Source organism: Gallus gallus, chromosome 11, assembly GCF_016699485.2.
Source record: "Gallus gallus isolate bGalGal1 chromosome 11, bGalGal1.mat.broiler.GRCg7b, whole genome shotgun sequence".
In the NCBI taxonomy this organism is placed as follows: Eukaryota; Metazoa; Chordata; class Aves; order Galliformes; family Phasianidae; genus Gallus; species Gallus gallus.
In genome coordinates this window covers 10,470,841-10,498,478 of record NC_052542.1, presented here as the reverse complement: position 1 = coordinate 10,498,478, position 27,638 = coordinate 10,470,841, and the positions used below count along the sequence as shown (strand labels likewise).

The 27,638-nt window shown below is 35.1% G+C and overlaps 1 protein-coding gene across 5 annotated transcripts in view; it reads left to right on the top strand.

Annotated features, from left to right (window-relative positions):
- LOC415780 (transcription initiation factor TFIID subunit 4-like) overlaps window positions 1-27,638 on the top strand; it is a 131,621-nt gene that overhangs the window by 14,508 nt on the left and 89,475 nt on the right. For 4 of the 5 annotated variants that reach the window (XR_006931209.1, XR_006931208.1, XM_046899655.1 and 1 more), the window contains exons 4-10: window positions 687-914; window positions 1,705-1,827; window positions 3,228-3,317; window positions 5,164-5,421; window positions 13,934-14,039; window positions 18,098-18,212; window positions 24,281-24,450. Coding sequence is in view for 3 of the 5 variants with exons in the window: in XM_046899655.1 (XP_046755611.1) it covers window positions 687-914; window positions 1,705-1,827; window positions 3,228-3,317; window positions 5,164-5,421; window positions 13,934-14,039; window positions 18,098-18,212; window positions 24,281-24,450 (1,090 nt within the window). In the remaining 2 variants the exon portion in view is untranslated. The remainder of the gene's footprint in view (window positions 1-686; window positions 915-1,704; window positions 1,828-3,227; window positions 3,318-5,163; window positions 5,422-13,933; window positions 14,040-18,097; window positions 18,213-24,280; window positions 24,451-27,638) is intronic. The other variant, XM_046899656.1, reaches the window with a different exon arrangement.

The following is a 27,638-nucleotide window of genomic DNA, read 5'->3' as shown; positions in this document are numbered from 1 at the left end:
GCTGAGCTCTCTAGTTTCTGCAGTGCCATTTGGTGTGTCAGTTTGAGACTTTTTGGCACTGGGAAGGGTGGCATATTTAGTCAGATTGTGTCAGTGCTGAACTGGACTGAGCGTGTGTGCATGTGATCCTCTGTTCAGCCTGATAAACTTTCCAGCCTTCTGAGATTAAGGAGTGTGCAGCAGGATCCTTACATATGGCCCAGCTACATCAATGACAGTTCTTTTTGTAAAGGCTAAAGCACATATGCAGCCCTTGGGCTCAAATTAGGCTGTGAAACTGTGTTGATGCATTTGTGTAATCTGGATCTGAGCTGTAACTGTGGTATAGAGCATTGTAAACCAGATGACATGACAAGACATCATTGGGAATTATCTTGTTTATGTCCAGGGACAAATCTACAAAAAGTTGAGTTAAAGAAGTAGCATCAGAACAATCATCTTAAAGGACTGGGTAATAACTCATTTTTAGTTGTACACTGGTTTTTGTAATAAAAAGAAATTTAAATGAGATTGACTTCAGTGTGGTTAAATGGTAACAAAATTAGTGTTACCATAAATAATGTTTTATTTTGTCAGTAAAGGTGTATTTGAACAGAAGTAAACTTTCTTGTCAGACTTCTAAGAACTTTGTGGTTGGGTGAATGATTTAAAAGAATGATCTGTTTTCCAACATAAAATACTCATAGGTGTCAGTAGCTACAACAAATGCTCAAAATATATTCAAGACTACAGTATCAACGGGAACACCAACATCTCAACAGCCTGCAGTAATTACTGGTGCACAAACTCAAGCTGCAGCACAAAACCAGAGTCAGCCTCGGCTCCCACTTCCACCTCATACAACAGCACAAGTGCCAGCACAGCCCCAAGTCATACCAAGCTCTCCTGTACCTGGAACTACAGTTGTATCACAGGTAAGTATTAAAATATTAGTCATTTGGTTTTCTTAATATTTTATGAACTTCTCAGATCTATTCAGAGGTGGAAAGTTTCATGCAGGCCTACTTCCCACGATGAAACAATTATGTTACAAAACAGAAACCCTTCCACTCATTTCAACTAAGTGGAATACAAATTCTGAGAGGGGAGAACAACTGTGGCTAGTTGTCTTCATCTTGCCATATATTCATAAATAAGTGAAAACGCGTGGTTAAGTTGAAGTGTGGTATTTCTGGTTCTCAGAGTTCTAGGACCAAATTATGGCATACAAAAATATCTTGAAAAGTAAGAGCATCTGATCTTATGCTGTTGAAAAACATTGGGTATGATAGAATTTGATTTCTATTTTGATTTTAGTGTTGTAGCTGCTTTGTACAAAAACATATTGAATCAATAATTTAACAAATTAAAATAATTTAGGAAATGCTGTACATTGTGCATTCCAAAGGAGAATGCATCTCCAACAAATTGTTACATTAGTTCTTGCATTTATAGTTATTTCTATGAAATCAGACTGTAAGATATTAAATATTTCTTTCACTGACCTCTGTTAGTCATTATGAAGTATGATGTTCAGTTAAATAAGAAACAAAATAAATGCCAGGTAACTAACAGCAATAGCAAAATAGCTGCTGCTGTACATGCAATATCTCCTTCTCGAATTAGAACAATTTAATCACTGTCTCTATGTATAGCGATTGGAATGTACAGTGATCATACTTGGAAAATTGGGTGTCTGATTTTTATTTTCTTTGGCTTTTGCAGGAAATGCAAGAAAATGTGAAAAAATGCAAAAACTTTTTAGCTACTCTTATAAAGCTTGCTTCTCATAATTCACCTTCTCCAGAAACGTCCCGCAATGTGAAAGCTCTGGTTCAGGATTTGTTGGTAAATATTTAGTTACCTTTCACTAACGTTAATTATCTATTTAACTTGTTTAATAGATATCTGATAAGGTAGGCTTTCTCTTATATTCTGAAAGAGGAAATACAACAGAATATTTAGTATGGATTAATCAAAAATAATCGTGTTTTAGTAGATAATTCTTTGGTCTGTGGAAAATTTAAGTTTATATATATATATATTTTTTTTTTTTCCTTGAGGATTCATTAAGTTTATTTTCCTCCAACTATGAACTTTTCTGAAAAAGTAAAAAGCTAATTAATGTTTTAACCACAATATGAATGTAGAAATCTGCACAATGTGATTGAGAGTTTCAGGAGCTGAAGAAATAGTACTTTGCTAATCTACAGAGTCTAAACAGTTCTCCAGGTAGATGCCCCTGCATGGAGCCTTTACTGTGAGTGAATTTATAGAGCAAAAGCTGTCTTTCAGCTGAACTGAATCCTTCAGCTTGGAAAAAAGGTTAACATGAGTAGTCTTCAGTGCAACAGATATTTCAGAGTTGTATAAACGCACTGCAAACAGGTACTACTTTAGAGTTGGAGAAATGGTCAACCTTCTTAAAAGGTATCAATCTTTGAAGAGTTTGCACTTGAAAGTAGTTGATACCTATATCTTCGAATTCATTGACAGAATCCAGTATAGTTTAAACAACTCTTAAAATGTTTCAAGTAGCAACAATTAGGCCATAAGATTCTATGGTTCCAGTAAAAACTCATTTTAAGTTTTGATAACTAAGAAACAGTAACTAAGTCAAGATAGCTACTTAGAGTATTTTAAAATAATGGGGCACATATATAAGAAATATATTTATTTAGTGGAGGTTATATTGGTTTGTTTCTTTTTCTCTCTGTCTAACAACCTGATTGTACTGGAAGTATCTGAAAAATGTATCAAGATTACACAGTTCTCCTGTATTTACTACTTAGTGAACTATAAATATATAGATTATATTATATATATATTTACTAAGCTTATATTTTATGAATATATGTATAAATAGGTGAATGTTTTTATCTATAATTATATGTGTACTTCTTATATATGCATAAATATGCTTTATGTAAGTGTGTACATATACTCTACTAATTCAAACTGGACCTTCAAAACTGTCTTTGAAATCAAGTAAAGCTGTTTTCTTATTATAAGAGCTGGCAGATTTTATAATCACTTGTCAGTCTACTTCAACAACCTCTGTGTGGATTAATATTTTTTTAAAAAGAAATTAAGAATCAGGTAAATATGTGTGTGTGCATGTATGTAAATACGCACGTATACCACATGTGGACATTTTTAAATATGTGAACTTGTTCTCATTATCTGGAAAAACAACCAAACAACAGAACTGAATTATTGATGGTTATTTATTTATTTATCCCTCCAAGGATGCAAAGATTGATCCAGAAGAATTTACAGGCCGCCTTCAATCAGAACTTAAATCATCTCCTCAGCCATATCTTGTACCTTTCCTTAAGGTAATGTGAATATTGTTTAGATAAATTTATTTCAATGGAAGTGTGAGTACTTTGAGTTTTAGAGAATGCTTTTTAAGTGGAATTAATTTCACCTGTCTAAAGCAGGAGTACTCAATATTTACTTTGTGGTGAGGATTTCTACTGAAATCTGCTCAGCTGAAACTCATGCAATACTCACCTCTAATAGCCAGCCAGGTGCTGCTTATTCCCTTCCTGATTGGGAGTCTTGGCTATGTACCCCAGTTAGCTGCACCCAGCAGGTTGAGAGAATGGTAAGAAAGAGGGATTTCCCACAGCGGGGAGATCTCCTGTTTGAGACCTTAATTTAGGTTTAAGCAAAATTTATGTGTGGTTCAGAGCTGATCTGGAGCTTACTGCTTGAGTAGCCTTGTACTAGAACAATTTATTAATCAGATTTGTTTATAAAAGTGGTTACTGCTTTGTTTGGAAATGATGTGCTGTTTATTCTGTAGTGTTTCTTTACTGTTAAAATGCATTAACTTTTCTGTGTAGTCAATTTCTGAAAAGTACACCATTTTCACTGGAAGAGTTACAAGGTCTATAAAATGCTTCAAATAATTAGACTTTCTCCATATTGTTTATTGTAATCTAAGTTTGAGACATTAAGAACTTTCAATTCAGGTGTAATTGTGAGGATGAAAAACTGAACTGGATAATGCCATGGAAATAATTGATAAGTTGATTCTACCTGTAATCTGCAACTTTTCATATAGAAATTCTGATGCGATTCCAAACAGATTCATTGATCCTGCAGTAGTAAATGTAGGGGTAAATATAACTTCTGGTTTTTTTCCTACATTACCTAAAATAGCTTCTATATGCAAGATTGGACACATACAAACCATGCTTAATTATGCTCTAACAAAGCTACAACTGTTGTTTTGAAAGCATTTTTCTTCTCATGCAAAAATTCCCAGTTTAGGGAAGATTCCCTCTTTTTTTTTTTTTTTTCCATCTTTTCTTCAGAACTCTCTCCCCTTGCTTTTGTTTTTTTTCAAGTTATCATTAACCCTTTTTTGTTCTTTTTCCTGCTCTTACTCTACAGTGAGTTTAGCTTGAACACAGGTTTTAACTTGTTTCTTTCCTTTGAAGTCCTTTCTTGGCAACAGACGTTAAATTTTAAATAAATATTAGAAATTTAGGAAGGGTTATAGCTCAAGTTAAACACTCGTGTTCTACAGCTGCCTGAGGGAGAACACTTCAAAAGAACACTGCTACCACTTAAAAAGTAAGAAGTTTATTCATGAAGGTACGGTATAGCCTTTTGGAACTGTGTTTTTTGGTCGAATTGGTCTGAACATGAAGCGTACAATAGTACACTTTTCTAAAGCAGTCAGAATACATTAGATCAGTAGTAATACAGTAAACAACTATTGCTGTAGGGCATCAGCAGTTAAATTATCTTGTTCCTAGGTACTGGAGGCATGTCAGGAGAAGTAAATTGGTGCAGTTTACTTCTAGCATTCAGTAGGTTGTTCCTACTTTTCTGCCTTTTGTCTTTCCATTTTTTGCCCTTCCAGAGACCTAAGCTACAAGTTCTAGATGGTCTTGGCTTGGGGAGGAGGATTATATTTTACCATAACAGTGGAATTAGGGCATGTCGGAGTCTGCAGAGTTGCTAAATACAAATTGAAAGCTTACTGAAATTGTAAACTGAGCTTTCCCTCTTACGTGTTCAGTATTTTTTCTTTTTCATGAAGAAGTAGGTTGTACAATTGGGAAGAGAGATGTAATCTTTTAGTTAGGTTTACAGCAAATTTCAGAAGATTTTATTTTAGGCAACCTGGTAAATTTGATATTTCATAAACTTTTTTTCTGTTTTTAGAAAAGTCTACCTGCATTGAGACAATCATTACTGAATAGTCAACATTCAGTTTTGCAAGGACAACCGTCTCAGCAGTCGCTTCAACAAACCAAGCTATCACAAGTTATACCTCAATCTGCCTCTGGAAATATTTCCTCCATTGTCACAACGCAGACAATAGGAATAAGGCAACCAAACAACATTTGCACAGTCTCTGTATCAAATACAGTGCAGCCTCCTCAGGTTAAGGTGGTACAGTCAAATCAGAGTTCTCAACTGGTAGGTACTGTTGTATACAGATTAAATAGCAGTTTTTAGTGTTATTTTTATTTCAATTTGTTTGGGAAATGTTTTTTTTTTATATCATATTCTACGATGTGCAGTAACAGTTCATCTTATGGTTGTTTACATACATGCTGAACCATTAATTTAGATTACATTATTAACATATCTTAAATTTAAGAAAAGCTTATGTTCTTGGCCTTTTTTTCTGAAATACGGATGTTATATGATCACAGTGGAATTTGAATTAATTACAGATTTAGAACAGAAAACTTAAGACTTATAGGTAAGAGTATAACTTTTAGGTATGTTGCTTTGCTTCCTCTGGTACATTAAAATTCAGTAGCTCATTTTTAACTATTCTATATGTAGTTATAAAATTTTGAATCAGTATGTTTTGTTTTCTGTACTTTATTTACTGAAACTTACTGAGCAGGCTGGAGTTTTACATGATAAGATTTATTAATTGCAGAGGCATTACCAATAGGGCCACAATTTATTTAGTTATTGAGAGGATGATGAGTTTGTCTTGTTGCATAAGATCCTGTGAGTGTATGTACACTTGTAATTAAAACATGTTTAGGATTTTTACGAAGACTCTGAGTTCTTACAGGCATTATCATCCTTCTGAACAAAGATGTAAGAATTTTGGTCTGTAGCTTCTATGTATGTGTGAGTGAAGTACTTGTCTTAGGTTTCAAAATTAAAGTTCCAGAAAGTGTGTCAAGCTGGAACAATGTATATTATCTAGATTCAGAAGTACAGGTGTGATGTTGTAATACCTTCTATCCTTGAATTTATAGGCTCTATAAAGGAAATAGGTTTTAGGAGGCATGGAGGGAGAATGCTTATTATTTTTAAGTGGCAGTACACAGTTTGAAAATGTGGGTGTTCTGGCAGTTAAATTACTAAATTTAAAATGAAATTATATTAATTTTACCAGCCTTCTGTGAGCACAGTTTTAAGGTGTAAGAACATCTGACTTGGTTTTTAGACACCTTGCTTCAGCTTTTGTAATACACAGAAGATGTGGATGTTTTGCACCTTAACTTGACTGCTTTCCATCCAGCCATGTGAATTTTTTTTCTGAGATTTTTTCTCTCCACCTCTTCTGGACTGTTTTATTATTTAGAAAAGTGTTCCTTAGACTTTTCTAGCTCCTGTTTGTCTCTATCTTGTAAGACTGAATTGACAATAGCATTTGTTCTTCAAGGTAGGGGAAAAGGAACTGGTTTTGATTACAGGCAGTAGGTGTACAAATTACTCTCCGGCCTGCAGAAAGCAAATTTTTGACAGCAGCTAGCAGATTCCTTACAGGTATAAAGGTTCATGGCCAGTACATCCAGTCTGCTCTCACATCGCAATCCTAGGGCAAAGCCGCTGCCAGCTAGCACTACATTTTCCAGTGTTTTTCAACTCATTCTGAACACTTCTTTGACTGTTAGGTAGGCTACATTCCACCTGTGAGAAATACTGATGTAGAACAAAGAAAAATTCATAGAGATTTTCTCTTATGATTATAGCTCTTCTGGAACATTTTCTGAGTGGAATAAATCCAAATTCATTTAAGACAGTCTTAACATTCACATACGTTCTCTCTCTCAAATGTGCCTGTGCATACACAAAACAAGCAATTGTGACATTAATGGGAGTAGAGACTAACAGTGTGAAGAGTTGCTTTGTCATTCAACGTACATATGCAACATGAGGGAATTGACAACTGCATTGAAGAGACTAAATTTTAATCACGTGAGGTGGCATCTCTATTTTCAGAAGGTGGTGAACTGGAGCAAAATTATGCTTAATACTTCTAGAAAATATTTAGTGCAGAATGAATATGTAAAAAATGAAAATTCATTGGCTTTATTGTAAAACTGGGTTTCTGTATTTGTTTTTAATTTATCAGTAACAAAACTGGTTAACAGAGCCAAACATTACATTAACCAAACACTTCTTAATGTCCCTCAGATTAGTTCTGTACAGACAATAGCAGCATCAGATAATAGGAGATACTGAATAAAAAATCCTATATTCCACAACAGTCATCGGCTCATGTGCCAAGCAGACAACCCAACATCATCTCATATCACGCTAGTAGTTGTTTGTAAGTATTGACTTTTTTTGTAGTGATAATGATAACACACTTCACAGTTCTTAGTGCTCCCCAAAATCAGAGCACAGCAAAGAACTCCTGGCAATCTTGCCTGGGACTTTTCCGGAAGAGGAAGATTACAGCTGGCTTGCCTAAGGGCAGCCAGCACTGATGAAGGAAACTGGCTGAGCTCCAGACTCTCCAAGCCTGAAGCTCACTGGAGAGAGTTCCAGCTGGCTATGCAAACTGTCCAGCTGCAGAAGGGCAAGCCTGTTTTGGAATATAGATCCTCTCAAACCAGCCAGTTACAGTATCCACTTTCATCTTAAAAAATGGATAATCTGTTAGCTGTTCATTTCTTTTGACTTTTCTGTTTTACAAAGGGGTCAGTATTAGAAGATAGTCCACAACACTTGTGGAAAGACACAATATTAATCTTTATCGTTGCATATATTGAGTCTTTCAGAGCACCTCATCTTACACCGTTTTCAATTATATTAGTCAGAATGGTGTTCTATAAAACCATTACATTAGGAAAATGCTGTTCTTTAAAGTTAGTGAAAAACTGCCCTTCTGCATTCAGTAGTGATCGAGGTACTCCATCTCTTAGCATTTTTTGAAAGATCATTCAGAAGTTATTCTGATTTGCTTTTGTAAGATTCTGCTGTTTTAAACAAAACATACACAAAGAATGTTAAATTGATGGAAAAGCAGAATTTTGTTTCCAGAAGAACCATATAAAATGTATAAGAAGGTGTTCCAGCAGAACTGAGACATTTGAAGGTAAAGCTGCATTGTCTTCACATGTTGTTATTCATTGATAATGAAACATCCCTGCTGATAATTTAGTTAGAAGTTAGTATAAGACAAAGGGCATGTCTGTACAATTCAGCAATGAGGCTAAGGTATGTGAGCTGTTACTGTCGTGATTTGGTACTGTGTAAGATAGTGAGATGTTAAATCATAGTCATCTTCACTTCCTGCTGTACGTAAGTTCTGTCCGTAGGGCTAGTTCACGTGGCTTGTGGCTCTTCTAATGTGGTGATACTTCTCCCAGGTATACTGTGGTTTCTCACAACTAGAGACTTCTCTGTATACTGCTCAACTTGAAATGTAGATTGCACAAAGGGAGACTTAATCATTAAAATCTATAGTGCTGACACAGATGAATGAGGGAATTATATTTTTCTGTTTTGTAAGGTGTGCATCCTTTTCTAAAACTATGACAAATCTTTGTTGTATAAGAGATAGATAATTCTATTAGAAATGGTAGCTACTACTAGCTGGGGAAATGTGGATAAGTCTTGGGCTAATATTGTATTGATGAGACACTAATGAGATAAGCCAGCAATCAATTTTTGTAATTGTTCTAAGTGCAATGTTCAAAGTTTGTCTAAATTGTCATCCTTAGTAGGCAAAAGCTCTTTATATGCTGATATATGCAGACGTTGCCTGTCTTATTCCAGGTGTTATTGTGATTTCTGTGAATGATAGAGATTATTTTTATTTATTAAAAGTGTTGAAGCTGTAAGTGGATTGAATAATGGAGATTGATTTGCACTTCACGTGCTGTGTTGTTACTGCATTATAAGAAGTATTCCTGGAGGTTGAAGCCACTTACTAAATTTATACGATAAAAAAAAAAGAAAGTTGAAGTGATTCATCTTAATTAAAACAAATTTAATTACATAATCTAATTACATGAAGTAACAAAGACTGTGCAGGTCTAGTTGGAGTCTTCTAGAAGGTAAGATAGAGCAACTGAGTATGCAAATAAAATATAGTGGCAGAATAAGCATCATGTTATGTGGGGATGCTGTGCTTTGTTTTAAATCTGTGTCAAAGCCTTTTTTGTCATCAGTGTTCTGCTTCTACAGGAGTGTAATTCATACACTTTTTAGTGACTCACAGTAAATGATTTTGTTCTTGCCACATGTACAAGACGTCTTAAAAATGGAAGTGTAGATGATATCAATTTGGATAAAAGAAATAGTTTATATTAATGAACTAATAAATACCTAGTTGCAGGCTTTGAGCTTGGTGTACAAGAAAATTTATAAAACTCTGTGATCTTTCGAAAGGAACAAAACCTATAGTTGGAAAGTTGTATGCCTGCTTGAAATACAGTTTAGTGACTTCTTAGTAGGTTGCTCTGAAAGTAATGCCTGCTATTTATTTCCATGGAAACTGCAACAGATGCAAAGAACACAGTAACAATGTTATAGCAAATTCTCACCTACAAAACACGATTTCTCAATGTAGTCACCATCATCAGCTGTGCATTTTTGCCAGCCATGGTCAAGAGGCTGCATGCTGTGCTTTTAAAAATCTGCACCAGTGGAGCTGACCCACTGTCACTGTTGCCACTGCTGAAACACACCACCCACCACCTCACTGTGCTCACATCCACTGTTTGGGCTCCATAAATGTTCAGCAAATGTCAATGAGTGTTGGTGGATGCTACTTCTTCTGCATGGAGGAATTCAATATTGGCGGAAAGGCTCAACAACTACTGCCACACCAACATCCACCTCTGCTACTGTGGGCCAACATTACTTTCAGAACAGCCCTCCTACACTGGGGAGCAGCTGGGACAAGTGTTCCAATGGCTTTGGTTTTTGTTTACTTCGTTGCTTCTTTGAAAACTCAATAAAGCAGCATTGTCATCTTAACATTAAACAATATATGCTCCTTCAAAAAGTAAACTTATTTTTTCTTTTGTCTGGGAGGAGAACAGAAATTGTGTATGTAAATTTTGAGGTATTGTTGAAAAATTCTTTTACTATTACAGCATGTTCAGTAATGGTAAGTATGAATTCTAGGCCCATGAAAGCATGAACATTCTAAGTTAATGCTGCCAGATTACATGATAGCTGAGGTTTGATATGACATTTATCTTCAGGAGCGGGGAGACTGATAAATCACAAGTGGCATAGCCACAAGTGAGTTAGCAAGTGTTTACTCATGAGTGAAGATGTATGTCATATCAGTCCATAGCCATTCTGCATTTTGAACAAGTAGCTTACTTGTTTCTTCCTCCCACAGTGTTTTTTTTTAATTAATGGAGAGAAAAAATGCTCTGTATAGAACTTATTTTTGAAATTTATTTTTGTTGAATTCTTTGCAGAAGCTTCTGTTTCCTTTGTTGTTTGTTTTTATTGCTATATTGTATGCCTATGCTTTTGGATCAGATGCTTCTGTTGCAAAGTGTTTTTGTGTAAATCAGATGAGACTAATTTTTCAGTTCCAGTCAAGATACGTGCAGCATGTCAATGTGACCCTATGCATCTGCAAAGAAGCACCTGGATTGTTGAAATTTGCATTCCTTTCCTTGAAACCTTCAGTAGTGAACTGTAATCTGATTGTCTCAAAGGATTTTTCTTTTTAAGGGTTTGCATGCACTAGCATTCATTTTTATTTGGTATCTCTCACGTAGATAGAAGGGAAACAGAAGTTGCCATCTTTCTACTTCAGTCCATTTCATGTGCTTTGGCTCAATTCTTTCTTGACCTGTATTTTAACCAAAAGAATCTGGATCTGTCTTCTGTACATCTTCCCATTAGGTAGTTGGAGACAGCAGTAAGTGCTCCCCTTCTGTTAAACATAAAGTAACGTCTCCAATAACCTCAGTATACTAACAACACCCACTTCTCTATCTTCTGTCAGTCTAGTTTAAGATGTTGGTGCTTGTGAACTGGTTCAGCATGTGAATGGGTAATGTTAGATGTGGTACGTTCATATATTTAGGCTATGAGAAATGTAAATCATCTCCTAGATTATCATGCCAGCACCCTGTTCATTGCTTACATTTTCCAGGCCAAATTCTGGACAAAATAATAACGTTTATGCTCTGGGGAAAATAGGCAAGAGGATTAGAACAATTTAAATTAGTGTAATTGATGAGGAGTGGTTTAGATTGTTTATAAATTTTCACGCAGTGAAATCTACCTCTGATTCATCAGTTTTTACGATGTTCTTTGTTTATATTTGTCTGGAAAGAAAGTTGTACATTCTGTTTCAAAAACCAATTGTTAATGTTCATTCCTTAATTGCTGCCAGATTTGAAGATCACATCTGCGTAAAAATATATCATAAAACCATATAGAAGCTGCAATCCAAGTTAGTGTAAAGTGTTGCTCCGAGTTCAAGTGCAGGTCTTCCTTTTAGAGAACGTGCTTAGTGCTGACCAAGTTCAATATAGAGCTGAAGATGCTGAGTTTGATCTGCACCCCATGTAAAAGTTTATTGCTCAGTCATTTTCTATACTTTCAGTATTTTTGTGTATGCTGAGATCCTAGGATAGTACTTCTTAATACATTCAAAATATATTCATAAATGCTTTTTTAATAGTAAAGATAACATCATTATTTACATAATCTTATATGGTTAAATACTAGCCTATCTTTAGTAGTGTTAATTTACCCACTTCGTAGAGTATTTGCATGAAAATATTGATCAAATGTAATAGAATTTGATGCTGAACTCTAGAAGTTGCTTGCTTTACAGAGAAAGAGTTTAGTAACAGATGGCCGTAATACTAGATGATACTTCTATCCACAGGTCACACACATCTTTTTGGCCTGACTTTTGGCCAATTAAGGTATGGCTGCTTTCCTTCACTATACTCTGAAGACTCATCCATTAAAATAAATCACTGTAGAAGTGGTGACATTCTCCTTTTCTATCAAATAGCCATTTTTTAACTTTTGGGCTATTATGTCTCCTTATGAAAATATATTTGTATGTGGAAATTTTTGTGCCTGAAAATGGAGTCTAATTAAACTTTTTCCCTCTTTTTCACTTATTGCCTATATTTTTCTCGAGTTTGAAACTTGGTAGCTACTTTATTCTTTCCCTTCTGAGTGCTGCTATTTACTCACTGCCTGTTTTGACCTAGTACATTTATGTCTACTTGCTCCATTTCTGTGCTTACTCCAAATACTCACTTTTCCTTCAGTGTCTACAGTTGAAGCTGAATCTTTAATCTGTTTTTTTTTCCTTCTCTCTTTCTGCAAGCTAGAAATTCTTAATACTTCTACATCTACAAGTTTATTAAGACCTCATAGCTTTTAATATTTTAGGTTGTACAGAATGCAATTCCCTTAATTCAAAATGTCCCTATTTGTTTTTTCCTCCAGATTATATTAAAATTCTTGTTCCCTCACTACTCTCTTCTGCTGTTTATAGTTTTCACCTTCTGATTTGGGAGCCCTGGTTTCTGCTGATGGAACACTTACCTGTCTGTTCCCCAGCTCATTTTTATTCTCTACTTTTACATCTCATTTGAAAATGTGTGTATATATGTATGCATATGTGTATTATATGTATACATTTCTCCTTTCTTTTGCTCTGTAGCATACTTTGAAGTCAGAGATTTGGTCTTTCATTGTTCAGTTAAATAATTGCATATGCTTTGTAAGAGTAACACCCAGAGATGCTAAATAAAGATGTGTTGTTTCCTGTTCACTTCATGTGGTGGTACATGACACTGCATATTGTCGTCTTGGAGGTAATAATGGTGGAAGAGAGCAGCTTGTAATTCAGAGATGGGATGTATTGTGCTATGGGACTAACATAGTTGTGACTGTGAAGAGCGCATGACTTCCAAGGTTTTCAGGCCTGAGTTGTGGTTGTAATTTATTTGCAGCTATCTGCCTGTGTTTTGTTTTCAAAGTTTATGGATTTTTTTTCCCACTCTGCAGCATCCATGTGTGCACTGAATCTGCTGTTCATTATGTCTATGCATACCTTGTCCCTGATTTCTTTTAGCTGTCCTTAGAAATGACCTTTGCAGGTGTTTTTCTTTTTTTCTTTTAATTTATTTGTGAGCCGAATTCCAAGTTTCTGATCCAGTTTCTGTTTTGGGTAAGGACCTCAGAATTTGAGTAAACAAGACCGTGAGAATATCCAGTTAACATTGCAAAGATAAATAATAATCCCAAAACATTACTTTTCCTTCCTGTGCACGTCTGACTTCAGAACTCATAATATTTTGGATTTTACTTCTAGTGTGTATTTTCTTTAAAAAGCATAGGTTTACAGTGAGACACCTAACAGCTGTAGATGTATACCAATAAAATTATTGCAGCGTTTTCTTCTGCAAATACTTTTCTTCCTAGTAAAGTTTGTGAAGACAAAAGTCTGAACTTTGATGTTTACCTCACATTTTTTATGAAGGCTGTGACATACAACATTTGTGTCAAATATTATTTTATATTTTTTAACATAACAGCAAAATATGTATATATACATACACACACAACCACATGCATTACATGAATATGACTTTTGTCACTAGCTGGTTGTGCTTGTAGAGATCCATATGCTTATACTAGTAACTGCAGGTATTAGTATGTTTACGTTGTGTGTGTTTGTGTATAAAGAGTATAATATAAGTATACTTTTTTTCAATAATAGCAGATTATCCAGTCAACATCTGCTCAAACTGTGAAACGAAACCCTGCTTGCCAGACTACCCAGATTAGGATGCCAGTGGTAATAACTCAGACCATTAGACCACAAGGTATGGGTTTAAATGTTTTAGTGAGATTGTTACCTGTGTATGAATTTCATTGTAATTACGAACTAGTAGCATGGGAAAAACTTACAGTGCTGACGTTAGCAGGCTTGACACTTTTTTTTTTACATCATACTGGCTGAGGAGTGCATGTTTTCACTGTGCAGTTTCAACATTTCAGACCTACACAGTTAACTGTTTTGAAGTTACCTTAGAACTCAACTTGCACGTGCTCAGTTCCTTACTCCGCTGTAAGGAACGTGACTTTTACTGTTGCACACTGTAGCTTTGGGCCAAGAAAGAAACGTTTTGTTTTTCCTGAAGCTTCTAGAATTCCTCAATTTGATCATCCTACTTTAACTCTTGCTCTTGAGGCAGAACATTATAGCTCCAGAGATCAAAGTAGGAGTCAGAGAAATTTCTCAACTCGCATGCTTTTTTCTGCCAGTATGTTTACTCTTTGGTGAGGTCAGAGACAGTTTACAGCAGCCTGACATGCCAGGGGAGAAAGAGGTCTGGTGGTATACACAACTTTCTCATGGGTTTGTACACAGGTGGGTGAATGTCTGGCTGATGCGTCCCACTTTTTAAGAGGGTTTTTGAACCCTTCTTTTCTTAACAAATATCCTTTTGTTCCTTTCTACCACCACTAGACCTTTTAGCTTTGGTGTATAATTACATGGAATAGTATCATTTTGGATATGGGGATTTAGATGATTGAGGATTTGTAATGGAATACAGAGTTTATCATCTTGGGGTACTGAATCAGAAATCGAAGTAATTTAAATGCACATGGAAGCTATTGCTGCCTGTTTTGGCTTGATTGTTTTGTCTTTTTTGTTTGTCTTGGGAAAAGGAAGCATTGAAAAAAAACAAAACAACAAACAGCACACACAATAGCAGGTGATATCTTGTTCAGTTCACTTTAGAGAATCCAAAGGCTGACTGGACATGGAGACCAAGCTGTCAGTGTAATCCTTTTGTAGGCTGTTTTTTCAGGTTAGAAAGATATGCATTTTCTTTTCATAAAAGTTGTTTCCTTGATAGCTCTGACACTCATGTCCTGAGTTTATTAACAGGAAGAGTATTCAGTGTCTTAGAGTGCAGACTTTCACTTCTGACTAATGTCTGAGAGTGAAGGCTGATTTAATTTCTGTTCTTAGTATACAGTCTCTTAAGTTGTAAATGAGAACAGTATGCAAAAAATTTGCATGTTATTGGCATCACCCTCTCTTAAACAGAGAATTCAGATCACAGATTTATTTGTGATAGCCAGTGACTGGCCAGTGAAATACAACTTAACTGGCAGTTTATGTTAAGGAAGACAAAAATTCATAAAGGCCACTTCATGCAAAGCTGTGCTTTCAAATGAGCTTATTCATATTTACAAGCTTGTTTTTAAGCTTACCACTACAGTGTTTTAATTACACATACAAAGCATTCAGAAGGGAAACTTAAAAAATGTCCCGTTGTGAAGGCTATATATTTTGCAGCCCATGTCTGGAGAAAAATCAGCCTATGTGTTCACAGCTCTAAGAAATGCCTATGGCGTACTGCCAGATAACTGTGTTTTGATTGTGATGTATGGTTAAAATTTTGTACTGTAAACACCAGTATAATTGTGTTTTATCCTGGTTTAACTATTCCTGTAGAAGAAGGTAAGATACTGGAATAGAACATTGTCTTTGTAGAAAATTACAGTAGTAAAATTCTGTGGAGTGTGTTTTCAAGGATGGTTATGCCAGAATTGATCTCACTTCCACAGAGTGCTGCATTTTACAGTAATATTAATGCATCCATGTGAACAAACTAATGCTTTCACTAAGCTATAGTATAGATAGATGGCAGACTCTAATAAGTGTACAAAATATCTGTGAATTGAATCTTTTGGATGGAGGAATGGAGTCAAAGGGTAAAATAGTCAGCCAAAGTATTCACTGCAGATATTTAACCTATGCAAAGAGAGAAATAGGAACTTAGGAGCTCCCAAATGTGGGTTTATTTCTCAGAATCATGCCACTTGAAATTTGAAGCAAGGACCCAGTGTTGAAAGACTCTGTATGTCATTACCAACCTCATGAAAAATCCAGACCCACAGGTGATTTTAATTTTCAAAATATGCTATAGCGTAAATTGGTAGTTGAGCCATAATTTTTGTCTAACTCCTTAATCTCACACGGCTGTGATTTAAACTGGAAGACTTGTATGTCATCTCCAAACTTACATTTATTTTGTCAGATCCATTTGAGCAGAATTACGTAATAGGATGAAAGTGAGACGTTTTTTAGATTTCCAATGTAGACATACAGTTTTCCTCCAACCAACACGTTAACTACTCTGCTGTTGTACGTTTTCCTTAATTTTGGGGTCAAAAGTTATCATTTGTGGAAAAGAAAACTGATATTAGCTGTGAAGGAATATAATGTTTATTCTGGAGTAGTACCACTGTTCCCTTACTTCAGCCATTGCAATAATTTTCAAGGCTAACACACTTAATTTCCTAAAAACTTGCTGCTGAAAGCAGAGATCTGCTCATTTTTATTATTATATAATCTCTTTCCTTTCAATTCACTTAGTAGAAGCCTTTCAATTAGTTAATCTGAAATATATAAATGGACTGGGCCGTAAAATTATGCTATCTGTGACATCTCACAGACCTTGAATTTTCTGATGACAAAATAGTTTTATTCCCCAGGCTTAGAACTCAAAGTCCTGAATCTTGTTTTGTATTTGCTAATGTTGAGGGATCAAGCAAAAATGTTTTTATCGAGATGGAATAACTGAATGAACACTGTCAATTAAGTTTTGCTCTCGCAGCGTATGTTACGCTAGGCGAAGACTTGAAAAGAAAAAGAGGAATGCTGGGCTCATGTAAAGCTAGCACTTCTGTTTCAGCTAAGAAGTGTTAAAAGGATTTATTGTGATAGAAGTGATTTAGGTTTTCAGAATTCATCATAGAAGAATAGCTTATTTCTGCTGAGGTTCATACCATGCCTTTTTAGGGCAATTGATCCATAGATGTGCAGGAAGAACTTTCAAGTACTTCTCAGTCTTAAATACTGTAGTTTGTAACTCAACACAATTGAATGATATACAAAAAAAAAAAAGTAAAATCTCTTCAAGTCAAGTAGACACGTGACTTAAATACTTGCAGATGCCAACATGCAAGTGGGGTTAAAAGAAATGGACAAAACATAACCAAACTAAGCATGTCTTAAAATATTAAGTATTAAAGGAAGACTTACTATGTCTTTTTCATTTGTCAGTATTTTTTGAGTCAAATGCTGTTTTAGTGTTTTCTAATGACAATTAATACATGTTCATTGATTTACCAATTAACAACGTAAACATATAATTATTTTTTATTAGATTTTCCAAATGTCAGGGAGGAATTAATATCTTTTTATTTAGTTTCACAAGAAGCTGAATGTACACCACAATTAGCCTCAGTTAGAAATCCCATTTTTTATACATAGAGACTTGTAAAGTCTAGAAACAGACATATATTAGTTATAAAAAACTTTTTCAAAATAAGGAAATAAAAGAAAACCTTTATGAGGGAGGGTATGTCAAATTTTGAAATGGTGTGGGGTCTTTTACATACAGTATAAACATCTAAAAATACTTAAAGTAACATTTTGAACTCAGCAACACATCAGAAATGACTGTATAAGAAAATGTAAAAGGCACAGTTAATATCTTGAGTGACCAACTTAAAACATCTATATTAAGAACATTTGAAATTGTTTGTATATGATGTGCAGAACATAAAAAGAAATGGTTCACTGGCAATTGCAAACACACAACCTTTGTGTGTATTGTGACCAACATTGGCCAACGGTTTTCATGTATGGAATCTTCAGTATTGTGTAAATATAGAACAAACTGTAATGTTAATATAAATTTTGTGTCTAAAGTTGTTCTTCTTCAGCAGTGCAATCTTTAAAAATAATAACTTCCTTTGTTTGCAATTTACAGACAGTTAAATTTAGTTCCTGGACAGAAGGTTCTTTGATGTAAATTGTCTAAGACAGCTCATAATAACATCGCTTGGTGTTTTTCAGGCACAGTAGGGAAGGCACCAACAATACAAGCCAGCAAAAGTCCTGGGGGCTTTGGTGTTCAGGTCTCTGCAAATCAGAAAAACAAGCTGAATGACCCTGGAGGTGGTTCTTTCAGGTAAAAAAAAAAAAAAAAAAAAGAAAGAAAGAAAAAGGAAAAAAAAAAAAAAAGAAAAAAGAATGCAGGGGGGGTGGCTGGAGGGAGGGGGGGGGGGTCTTAAACGTGAAATTCGGAATTGGTTTAACACCAGAGGGCAGTGTTCTACAATAATTCCTGGCTTTCTTACTGTGATTGGATGATTATTTTCTTATTTAGTTGTATTAGAAAAAGAGAAAAGAAAGGAGTGATGGGGTATGTCTTGAGGATTTTTCTCTAAATACACTTTGGAATGTTTAATAAAGCCTTCACTTCTGTGGATTCCAATAAACATTCTGGTAAATGAAATTATGTATATGAAGCTTTAAGAAATACACCACTGCTTTTATGTATGAGATTGGAATGTTCATATGGAATATATCTTGCTGAGAAGATGCTAATTGTAATGACAAGGCATCCTGTTGATAGATGACTGCTAAGCTGCAGCCATCTCCACATAAGCATACCGCAAACACTGTATGTTCTTGCGAGTGTGTTTCTATGCTTGTGTGTACTTTTAGGAGAAGTGAAAACATTGCTTTATCTTTTCTTCATGTGCCTACTTTTGTGGCAGAGATTGGGGTGTTCTGTGAGTTTCTATGGTAATCTGGTGCTGCAAAGTTCATCACAGGAGCACTGGTGCATTGAGCTGCTATTTGCAGTTCTTTTGTACGGCAAACTTCTGTGTTTGGTTGTTTTTTTTAATATTTTGGATATGTTAACTGTTTGTAGTGGAAAAACTGGTCTTCCATGTATTGCATTCTGATAGGAGTACATTTAATGTGTATGTAATGGTTGAGCAGTTTCTTTTTCTTCCCGTTTCTTTGCTAAATGACAAAGTAGTCCAGAAGGAAATGAAAATCCAGGAATTCTTATGCTGCTCTGATGTCATCAAACCAGTAATTAATTTTGCAGGCTTAGACTTTTTCAGGTGCAATAAAAGAGGTTTTGTAGCTCTTTGTGAAATATCTCTGCTTTGAGGCATGTCAGTATTGCAACTAATAGTGTTAGTACTTAGTATTAATCCAGAAGCAAAATCATTCAATTTTTTATTTTCCAATGCTTTTGCCTCCCACTGAGTATTTAAATGATTTAAAATGTCTTATGGGTTCAATTGTACTGTCTTAATAAGTATTTTTTATGTTTGTAAGCAACATGAGCATTTATTCTTCGTTAGTATAGCTTTCAATTTTACATACACCAAAAGGGACAGCATTTTTTAACTGGATGTTGTAAACTGTGCCAGGATTGATTCTTGCATTCACTTAGTTTATACATAGAATATATTAGGTTAGTTGGAATTGTTAATTTTCCCTTGGGGAGAAGCAAATGCTCAAGGCACTGATTGATAAATCAATAAATCTTTAGTGAGTTTGGTAAATAAGCTGTCAAGGGTGTATGTCATTTTTCCTCTAGAGAACAAATTTTAGTCAGAATGAATGTGTTTGTTTCCTTGCATTGTTTTTTCCTTCAAAATAGTAAGACACAATACTGCATTTAAATAAGTCCATAAAATTGCAGGGATTTATTAAACAGCAGCAAAGATCAAGCTTTTCCTTGATATCTTAACAAAGAATTCAGTTGTTTGCATATTTGCATTTCAACCCCTAACCTTTCCTGAGGACAAATAGATGTCTGACTATTAAGCCTAAAGGCACAGAGCTGGAAATCTGTATTAATCCTCTGAATGCTGACTAGTTTTCCTCAACATTCCCAGCGTGTGTGAAGAATGTGTTTTTAGCCAGAAGGCAAACTGGCATCTAAAGCAAAGCAAGAATTTTGAAAAATAGTTGTGTTATGTATAAATTTATTTTGCCCTTAGTGTTTCATTATTGCATATTTGTTTCATTATTCTATATTCTATTTTTTAAAAAATAACTTACTCTAGCTTTTTACTCTTGTGAGGAAGGTGTTGGTCACTGGAAATGGAAATGTGAACTTGGCTATTTTTGGTTTCTCGTAGTCATACACATTCTTAAACTTATGGTATCGTTCTCGGCTGAGAAACAGTGGAAGGAATATGAGAGTTGTAGCATTTAGGAATGTCACAAATTACAGCTCAGCCTCTAATGTCAGCATTAATTAATTAACTGTAAGACTGCTTACATGAGTTCACCGGATATTGTGGTAGCTGCTCTATGACATACAGTCTTCAGCCCTGAGGCTTCTGCACTGCAAAGATGTAAATCTGAAATCTTACGTCACACTTTTTGATGTTAAAATTTATTGTTGCTACATTAAGTTGAAAATACAGACCATTCAATGTAGTCGACTTTTCTGCTACATAAATGAATGGAAATTGGAATTCCATTCTTTCTAATATTTTTTTCTCTTATAGTAAATATCCAGTCTTATATTTGTACCATAATAAAGTGCAAGTAGAGGTTTCTGTGGTCAGGAGAAACAAAGCAGACAGCCCCTTGAAGTCTGCATGGGGCCTGCATATTGTGCTGCAGCTGCTGTGTACATCTCCGGTCTCGTTTAGAAACATTAGAGCTTCCACCAATGTTACGTACTACTGAAGACAATGAAAATAGCATGCTCTTGAAGTAATTATTACCTGCAGTTCAGATTGTGGCCAATATAAAGAAAAAGTGGAAGCATTTGTTTCCCCTGAAATCAAGTCAAAATCATTTTAGTTGGAAGGGACGTTGGGTGGTCAGCTACTCCAGCTTCTGAGTCAGAGCAGTTTGGTTAAACCAGGAACTTGCTCAGTTCTGCCTGTCTGCAAGGACAGAGGTATGCATTTTTACTCCTGTATTGTCCTATCACTTCCTAACAGAACTGAGTAAAGCTCAGAGGCGTTGTACTTAAAATTGGGCAAGAAGTGGGCACAACCATTCCCTTAATGTGTGTGATGATCGTTTGCCTGAGTGTACCGGCTAGGCTAGGCTGATGCTCCTTCCTTTTCACAGGAACCTTGCTATTTCTGAGACAGTAATATGAAGTTGTATATGACCTTTTGGAGCCCATAATTATCAAGTTCTCTGCAACCTCAGTCATGTGGGGTTTTTTTGTTTGTTAGTTTTTTTTTTTTTAAGAATTTGTGCCATGAAATGACTGATACCATTTGAACCGTATTCATATTTTATACTGCTCAGTGACCATGTTTTGAAATAGAGTATACCCTGGAATAAATAATCAACTGTATTTCAATTGTCTTTTGTCTGCCCAAAAGACACGCATTCTGAATCAGATAAGTCTGTTACTGCCTCTTTATTTAAATAAAAGTTTAATAACATAATTTTGGCATAATACCTCAAAATGCTTGATGATATATCTGATAAGGCACCAAGCACTGTGCCCTTTTGGTAAAGCTAGAAAGCTAATGCAGGTGTTAAATGGATAACTTCACCTCAGAATGGTATACTTAACATCTTAAGCTGTAATTTTAAGTTTCTTTATTTTTATCCAGTTCAACGTTTCAGGCTCTGAGATGAGCATGTATTTTTTTCCACATTTGTCAAAATAAAATAAAGAACTGATCAGAAATGTAGTATGTACTGTCATCCTTCTTTTCTTGTCACTGGTAAGATCCATCAGAGACTACAGGGATGAATTGTATGATAAAGCAGTGGTAGGGGCGAATCTCAAAATTAAACCTATGGAAGTCAGAATAAGCATTATGATAGAATTTGCACTAGCAAAACTGGTGCTTTTAAAATGTAATACAATAGTGGCTGCTGCTGTAATTTCAAGTGACAGATTCCATCCAGTGTTGTAGCTGATCTCTGCTCAGCTGATTTGTAGACTCAGTGTCTTGCATATGTGCATGGACTGCTATAAAAACATGAAATTTCACTTTGAAAAAAGTGAAGAATCAGTGGCATATGCTATCTTGACTGTTTTATGTATTCTTTTATATTATTTTATGTAACTAATTTGGGAATAGTTTAGTATTGGAGATTTGGGCATCGCGAGCTCAAATCTTAAAAAATGTGTGGGGAAAAAATATTACTATGCAGTCACACATTGGAGATTTATTCATAAGTAAAATGCCTCCAGATTTTCTTAATGTCTTGTCTTAATTTAAACACAATCTTTGAAGTATGTTACAGAAAAGTGAGCAAATACTTCATTTTTTCTTTCTGAAGAAAGTAGGTAGGTGCTTTTTGTAGTTGCATGAGAGGGGGAGAGGAGGTGTTGGAAAAAGGTTAAATATAGGATGAAGAAATGTACCTTGCATTTGAAAACAGCTTGAAAACGTATGCTGCCTACTTGAAAATAACGTGCGTATTGGGATATTAGATTTATCTAATAAGGCTTAGATTTTAGCTCAATAAAACCAGCAGTAATTAATATGAGCACAGTCATTTCTGCTAGGAAACATGAAATTGTTAAATAATGTGCCAGGATGAAAAAGGAAAGATAGACAGTAATCATCAATCTAGCCAACCACTGGATGGCATCTTTGTTCCACAGAATGACTTTTGAAGACATGGAGTTAGAAGTTTACTTTTGGAGGAAATTGAATGGCAAAGATGCTGGCCCTCTTGTATACAAATGTGTTTATGTTGGTATCCAAAAATCAAGTTCTCTTTTGTATTGAAGTTCCTCAAAGTAAAAAAGGATAATGATAGAAATTTTACCCTCAGACTCGAAGATCTGTATTGCTAACCATGATTAATGAAAATATTTAACATCTATATTCTTTCTGATATAAAATAAAAGCAGATGTACTTTGTGGTAGTAAATTGCTGATGTAAAATGACAGGGAATAATTCTGTCCAGGAGTTACCTTGATAGTCATCTTTGTAAGTGCTATTGCACTGATTTTGATGATTTCTATGAATTCCTATTTTGTGCTCAAATAAAAAAAGTAATTGCCTTTCTGATACTGCCTACCAAAAAGAAAAGGTAAAACTTGGAATCTCAGGATACTCAAAGTAGAAGTTTAAAAAGACAAAAAAAAAAAAAAAAAAAAGAGCTCTGGGAAAAGTGTGAAAAGTGTCAGTATCCTCAGGAATTTCACTTTGGAGAAGAAATGAAGTTCTTAGCGCTTGTGGAAAACAACAAAAGCTGACTTGTGCAAGTGACAAACTTTTTCTGACAATCATTGTATAATTTGCCATTTTCAACCTCGAGTATTCAGCATATTTCATCAGGCTTATGCAGGCAAAAATCCCTTCTTCGTCCTTCAAAAGAAAGCAAAACCCATATCTTAACAAACTATTGCAGTCCTCCAAGAAAATTGGATACTCTGAGGCAGATATCTGGGGGAGTATGGGGGGACGGGGAAGACCTGGATTTCTAGATTCCTCTCCTTACTTTTGTTCTTAATCCTTACTTATAGTTTTGGTTTTTACTGTAGGCATTACATGTTTTAGCAGGTGAAAATAAGTATTGTAGAGCACATAGAAGGTCATGTACGTATGTTTCTGTATTAATCTTTTAAATTAAACTTTTGCTTGTTTTATGCAGTAGTAGAAGTCTGAAGTTGGATGTACATGGATCTTTTCCATAAGTAACTTCTCAACAGTTGTGTAGTCGTTCCTAGAATACACTCAAATACAGTGTCCGTGTCACAAATAGCTCACAAACAAAGTGCTGAAAACAGATGGTTTGTTTCCATAGTTATGAGCCAACTCTTATAGAGGTAGGAGATAACAGATACCGGTATGATCTGTCTTCTGAAACTCAAGTTTGTCAGTTAGTCCTTCATCAAGCTGTTAGGAAGGGTATTGCAGAGCAAACAGTGGCTTGGGAAATGTTGCTGTCATTGTCTGAAATGCAGCTCATTTTTCTAAAACTAGATGACATGTTCAACTGTTTTTGTATGTTGCTAGGGAAAATAGGTTTGTACAGTTAAACCATGCTTGGAAACCAAACTTACCTGTGAATTCGTTGTTACTCGCAGATGAAGAAAAGGCACCTCCATCACTCCAGGCCTGCTTGTGGGGACTTTGTAATATGATCAAGAAATAGTTAATTCTGAATCTAGGATATGTAATGTGAGAATTGAGACCGTGGTAGTTGTTAGCAGTTAATTTGTATGCATTAATTGAATGTTTCACGCGCAGAATTATTTTTTATCTGTATTTTCATTATAGAGATGATGATGACATCAATGATGTTACCTCTATGGCTGGTGTTAATCTAAATGAAGAAAGTGCCCGAATTATGGCTACCAACTCTGACTTGGTTGGAACCCAGATACAGTCTTGTAAAGATGAACCCTTTCTTGCTGCTATACCTCTACATAAACGCATACTTGAAATGGGTGAGAAACATATCCTTTCTTTTTGGTAGTTTTTTGTTATGTAGCTCTGAGTAACAGAATATGCTTAGCATTTAAGATTGTTATAAATAAGGGGGCTTATGCCTTTTATTACATAATCTTGTATTCTTGAACTTTCAAGGTTTTTGTGATAGAAGTAACTGAGCTATACCAAATTGGAAAGAAAACATTGTATCGGTCCTTTCATATTTCATACTTTCCCCATGTTTTTTATGTCCAAGGATCTCAAAGCTCTTTGCAAACATTAATTATTTCTCACAATCCTTCTTCATGTTTTACACATGAGGATGTTGAAACATAGAGGTAAATTAAGTAGTTCAGGTCACAGAGGACACCTGTGAATAAGATTTAACAGATTGCTGAAGTTACCTGTCAAGGTTTTTTTTTTCCCCATGCAAACCAATAATTCAGTTCTTAACGCTTGCATCGATTTAAGTTCACACTGATTTTCTTGTAGTATTTTTTCTAAAAGGTTTATTTATTCTGTCATTTGAAAATGAATGTTTTAAATTTCAGTAGAAAAAATAATTAGTCAAAATTAGTGATGCTTTAAGGTTATTAGGCATGCTCATTATGTATTTTATTTTACATACATAATTAATATATTGTATATGATCTGTTACCTAAATGCATCTTTTCACCATAATTTTTGGTAATATTTTCAGGTCCATCAAAGTCTTAAGATACAGAGCTCCAAGTGTACAGAAGCTTTTTTTTTTTTAAGAACTCATAAATTTGTGAAAATCTGTAGGGAATCATTGTCCTCATGGTTTTAAGATCTTGTTAAAAATCACTCTAGTTAGGTTCTTATGATTGTAGGGTTTGAAGGATATTTCTGAAATATTGTGTTTATGTTCATTGATTTAATGAAAGCCTTTTCGTATTGCAGTTACAGCAAGTTTCTTCATTGATTTATGTTGAGTTTCACTTTTGTTTTATAGTTAGTTGAAGCCATTCTGAGAAATGAATTTTGCATATTTTAGTTATGTTGAAATGATATGACGATCACATTATGTGATGCAGTGTGGGAAAGCATATGTGCAACATTTTGTGCGATGGCTTATTGCCAGCTGAGACGGGAAGGCAGAAAGATTGTTGTGAAATTTGTTTGAGAAAGTGTTGTGAAGGATGCTCACATAATGGTTTATACAGGTGTTAGAAAACAAAAAGGAAATGGAGACCGTTAAAAAGAATGGGAAATCAGTAATAAATTTGCCGTATAAGCCTTAATGAACTGTCTGGGTGTAACAACTGCTGCACAACATGGAGCTGTAATTACAAGTGCAGGACTTGCAGGAATCTGTACATACTTGAAGAACCACAGAACCCATCACACTATTCATCACTGCCTTTTGGGGTTTGCTCCTCTGAGGAGCAAATCCCTATGGCTGTTTTTGAAGCTTTATTGGCTTTGATAATTGAAATGAAACTTTCAAAGCTTTTAAAAGCAGCTGCAGGGATTTACTTCTCAAAAGCAGTGAATCCAAGAGAGCGGCCACTCCTAGTGATCTCCTGCAGCCACTTTTAGAGCTTTATTTTGTCTTTATATGAAGCCTTTTATAGTTTTGAAAGTGTCTGTGGGGTTCACTAGTGGCTACTATCTGGGATCTATGGCTCTTGAGAAGAGAATTCCTTCAGCCGATTTTGAAGTTTTAGAAGCTTGGTTTTCACTGTGTGTGGCCAGATTTGTTGATTGCATGGGACCACACAAATTTAGTAGTGTGTGCTACTGGGCACTTAAAATAACAACGTTGTAAGATCATGATGAAACTCAGTCTTACCATGTGTTGCTGTGCCTAGACACACCAGGATTAAGCACGGGAGGCTGTGACCTTCTCAGGCACATTAGGAAAAGAAAGTGTCTTATTTATAAGAGTCTTCATTCTTCTGTTTTTGTTATGCCTGTTGACAGATGAGATAAAATACATCTTCTTCTTCCTTTAACCTGAGTATCACTTAAATAGACCTTATTTTCTACCTTTAAATCTATTCATATTTAATGATCACTTTAGATTTAGGGCATGTTTTTAATGTTTTAGTAAAAGAGAGATTTGTGGTATGTACAGTATTAGGAAACTGTTCTTCTCTCCCCTCTCAGAAGCTAGATCTTTCAAGTTTTCTGTAATATTAATCTCTTCCTCTCTTTTCCGAGTGAGAGTTCTGTCGAGCAACTCAGTAGTGTTCCCCAAAGGCTGTTTCAGAGATTGTGCTTCCATTCACCAGAGTCAGAATATAAACTGCTAAAGCAAGAGCAGATGCTTCTCGGTCTTTGGGAGCAACCACCAGCCAAATGCCTCAAAGTTATAGTGAAAGAGGTTTCTTAATATATTGTATGTTCTTATCTCTACCGCTCAACTTGGCATTGTTATCATCCAAAGTTTATTTTAAATCTAAATGAGTAATGTTATTGATCTGTCTACATGGAGAAAGTAACTGAAAGGTAATCCATGAAAAAATATTCATCTGCTTTCCACATGCTTCCTTATCCAATTTGATATCTAGTTGTATTTGTCTGGTAATCATTGCCGTTTGTTATTGTAGGAAGACAGCATTGTGACTGTTTCAATTCCTTTGATGCGACACCAAGAGTGGATATTTCTGAGTAGATAATGCATTTCTTTTGCTATTCCATACAGGATCATAAAAATTTAAACCCAGATCTTTCTATATGACAGAAGGGCACAATGAAACACATGCAAAGAGCTGTAAGACTGTTGTTTCTTTTGGCAAGTTCAGAGGCAGAGACTGATGTTCTTCATGCATGCGCTGATGTGCATGTAAACTTTAAAAACTTTCTAGGCCTGTAACTCCATTAGTAAAGTGAGTGGGTAAGATAAGCTGAATAGTGCTGAAAAAATCCTAGCTATTTTGTCTTTTTTCTTCCTTTTTTTTTTGCGGGAAAGAAACAAGAAATATAATTTTGTAGATGTTTCACTTCTATTCATCCACAAGCTATTTCTTCATGGGTAAGAATGCTATATTGGTTTTATTAGGTTTTAGAAGCTAGTTTTAGACATCAAGTCTTCACTGTTTACCAAAAGGGGCAACACTTTTTAATTAATAAGATGGTATGGTATAGCAGGTTGTTTTAAGAGTGAAACTGTGGTTTGTAACTGTGTTGTGAAAATGGAAACTCCTTGATTCAAGAGTTACTGTAATTTCAGCATTGT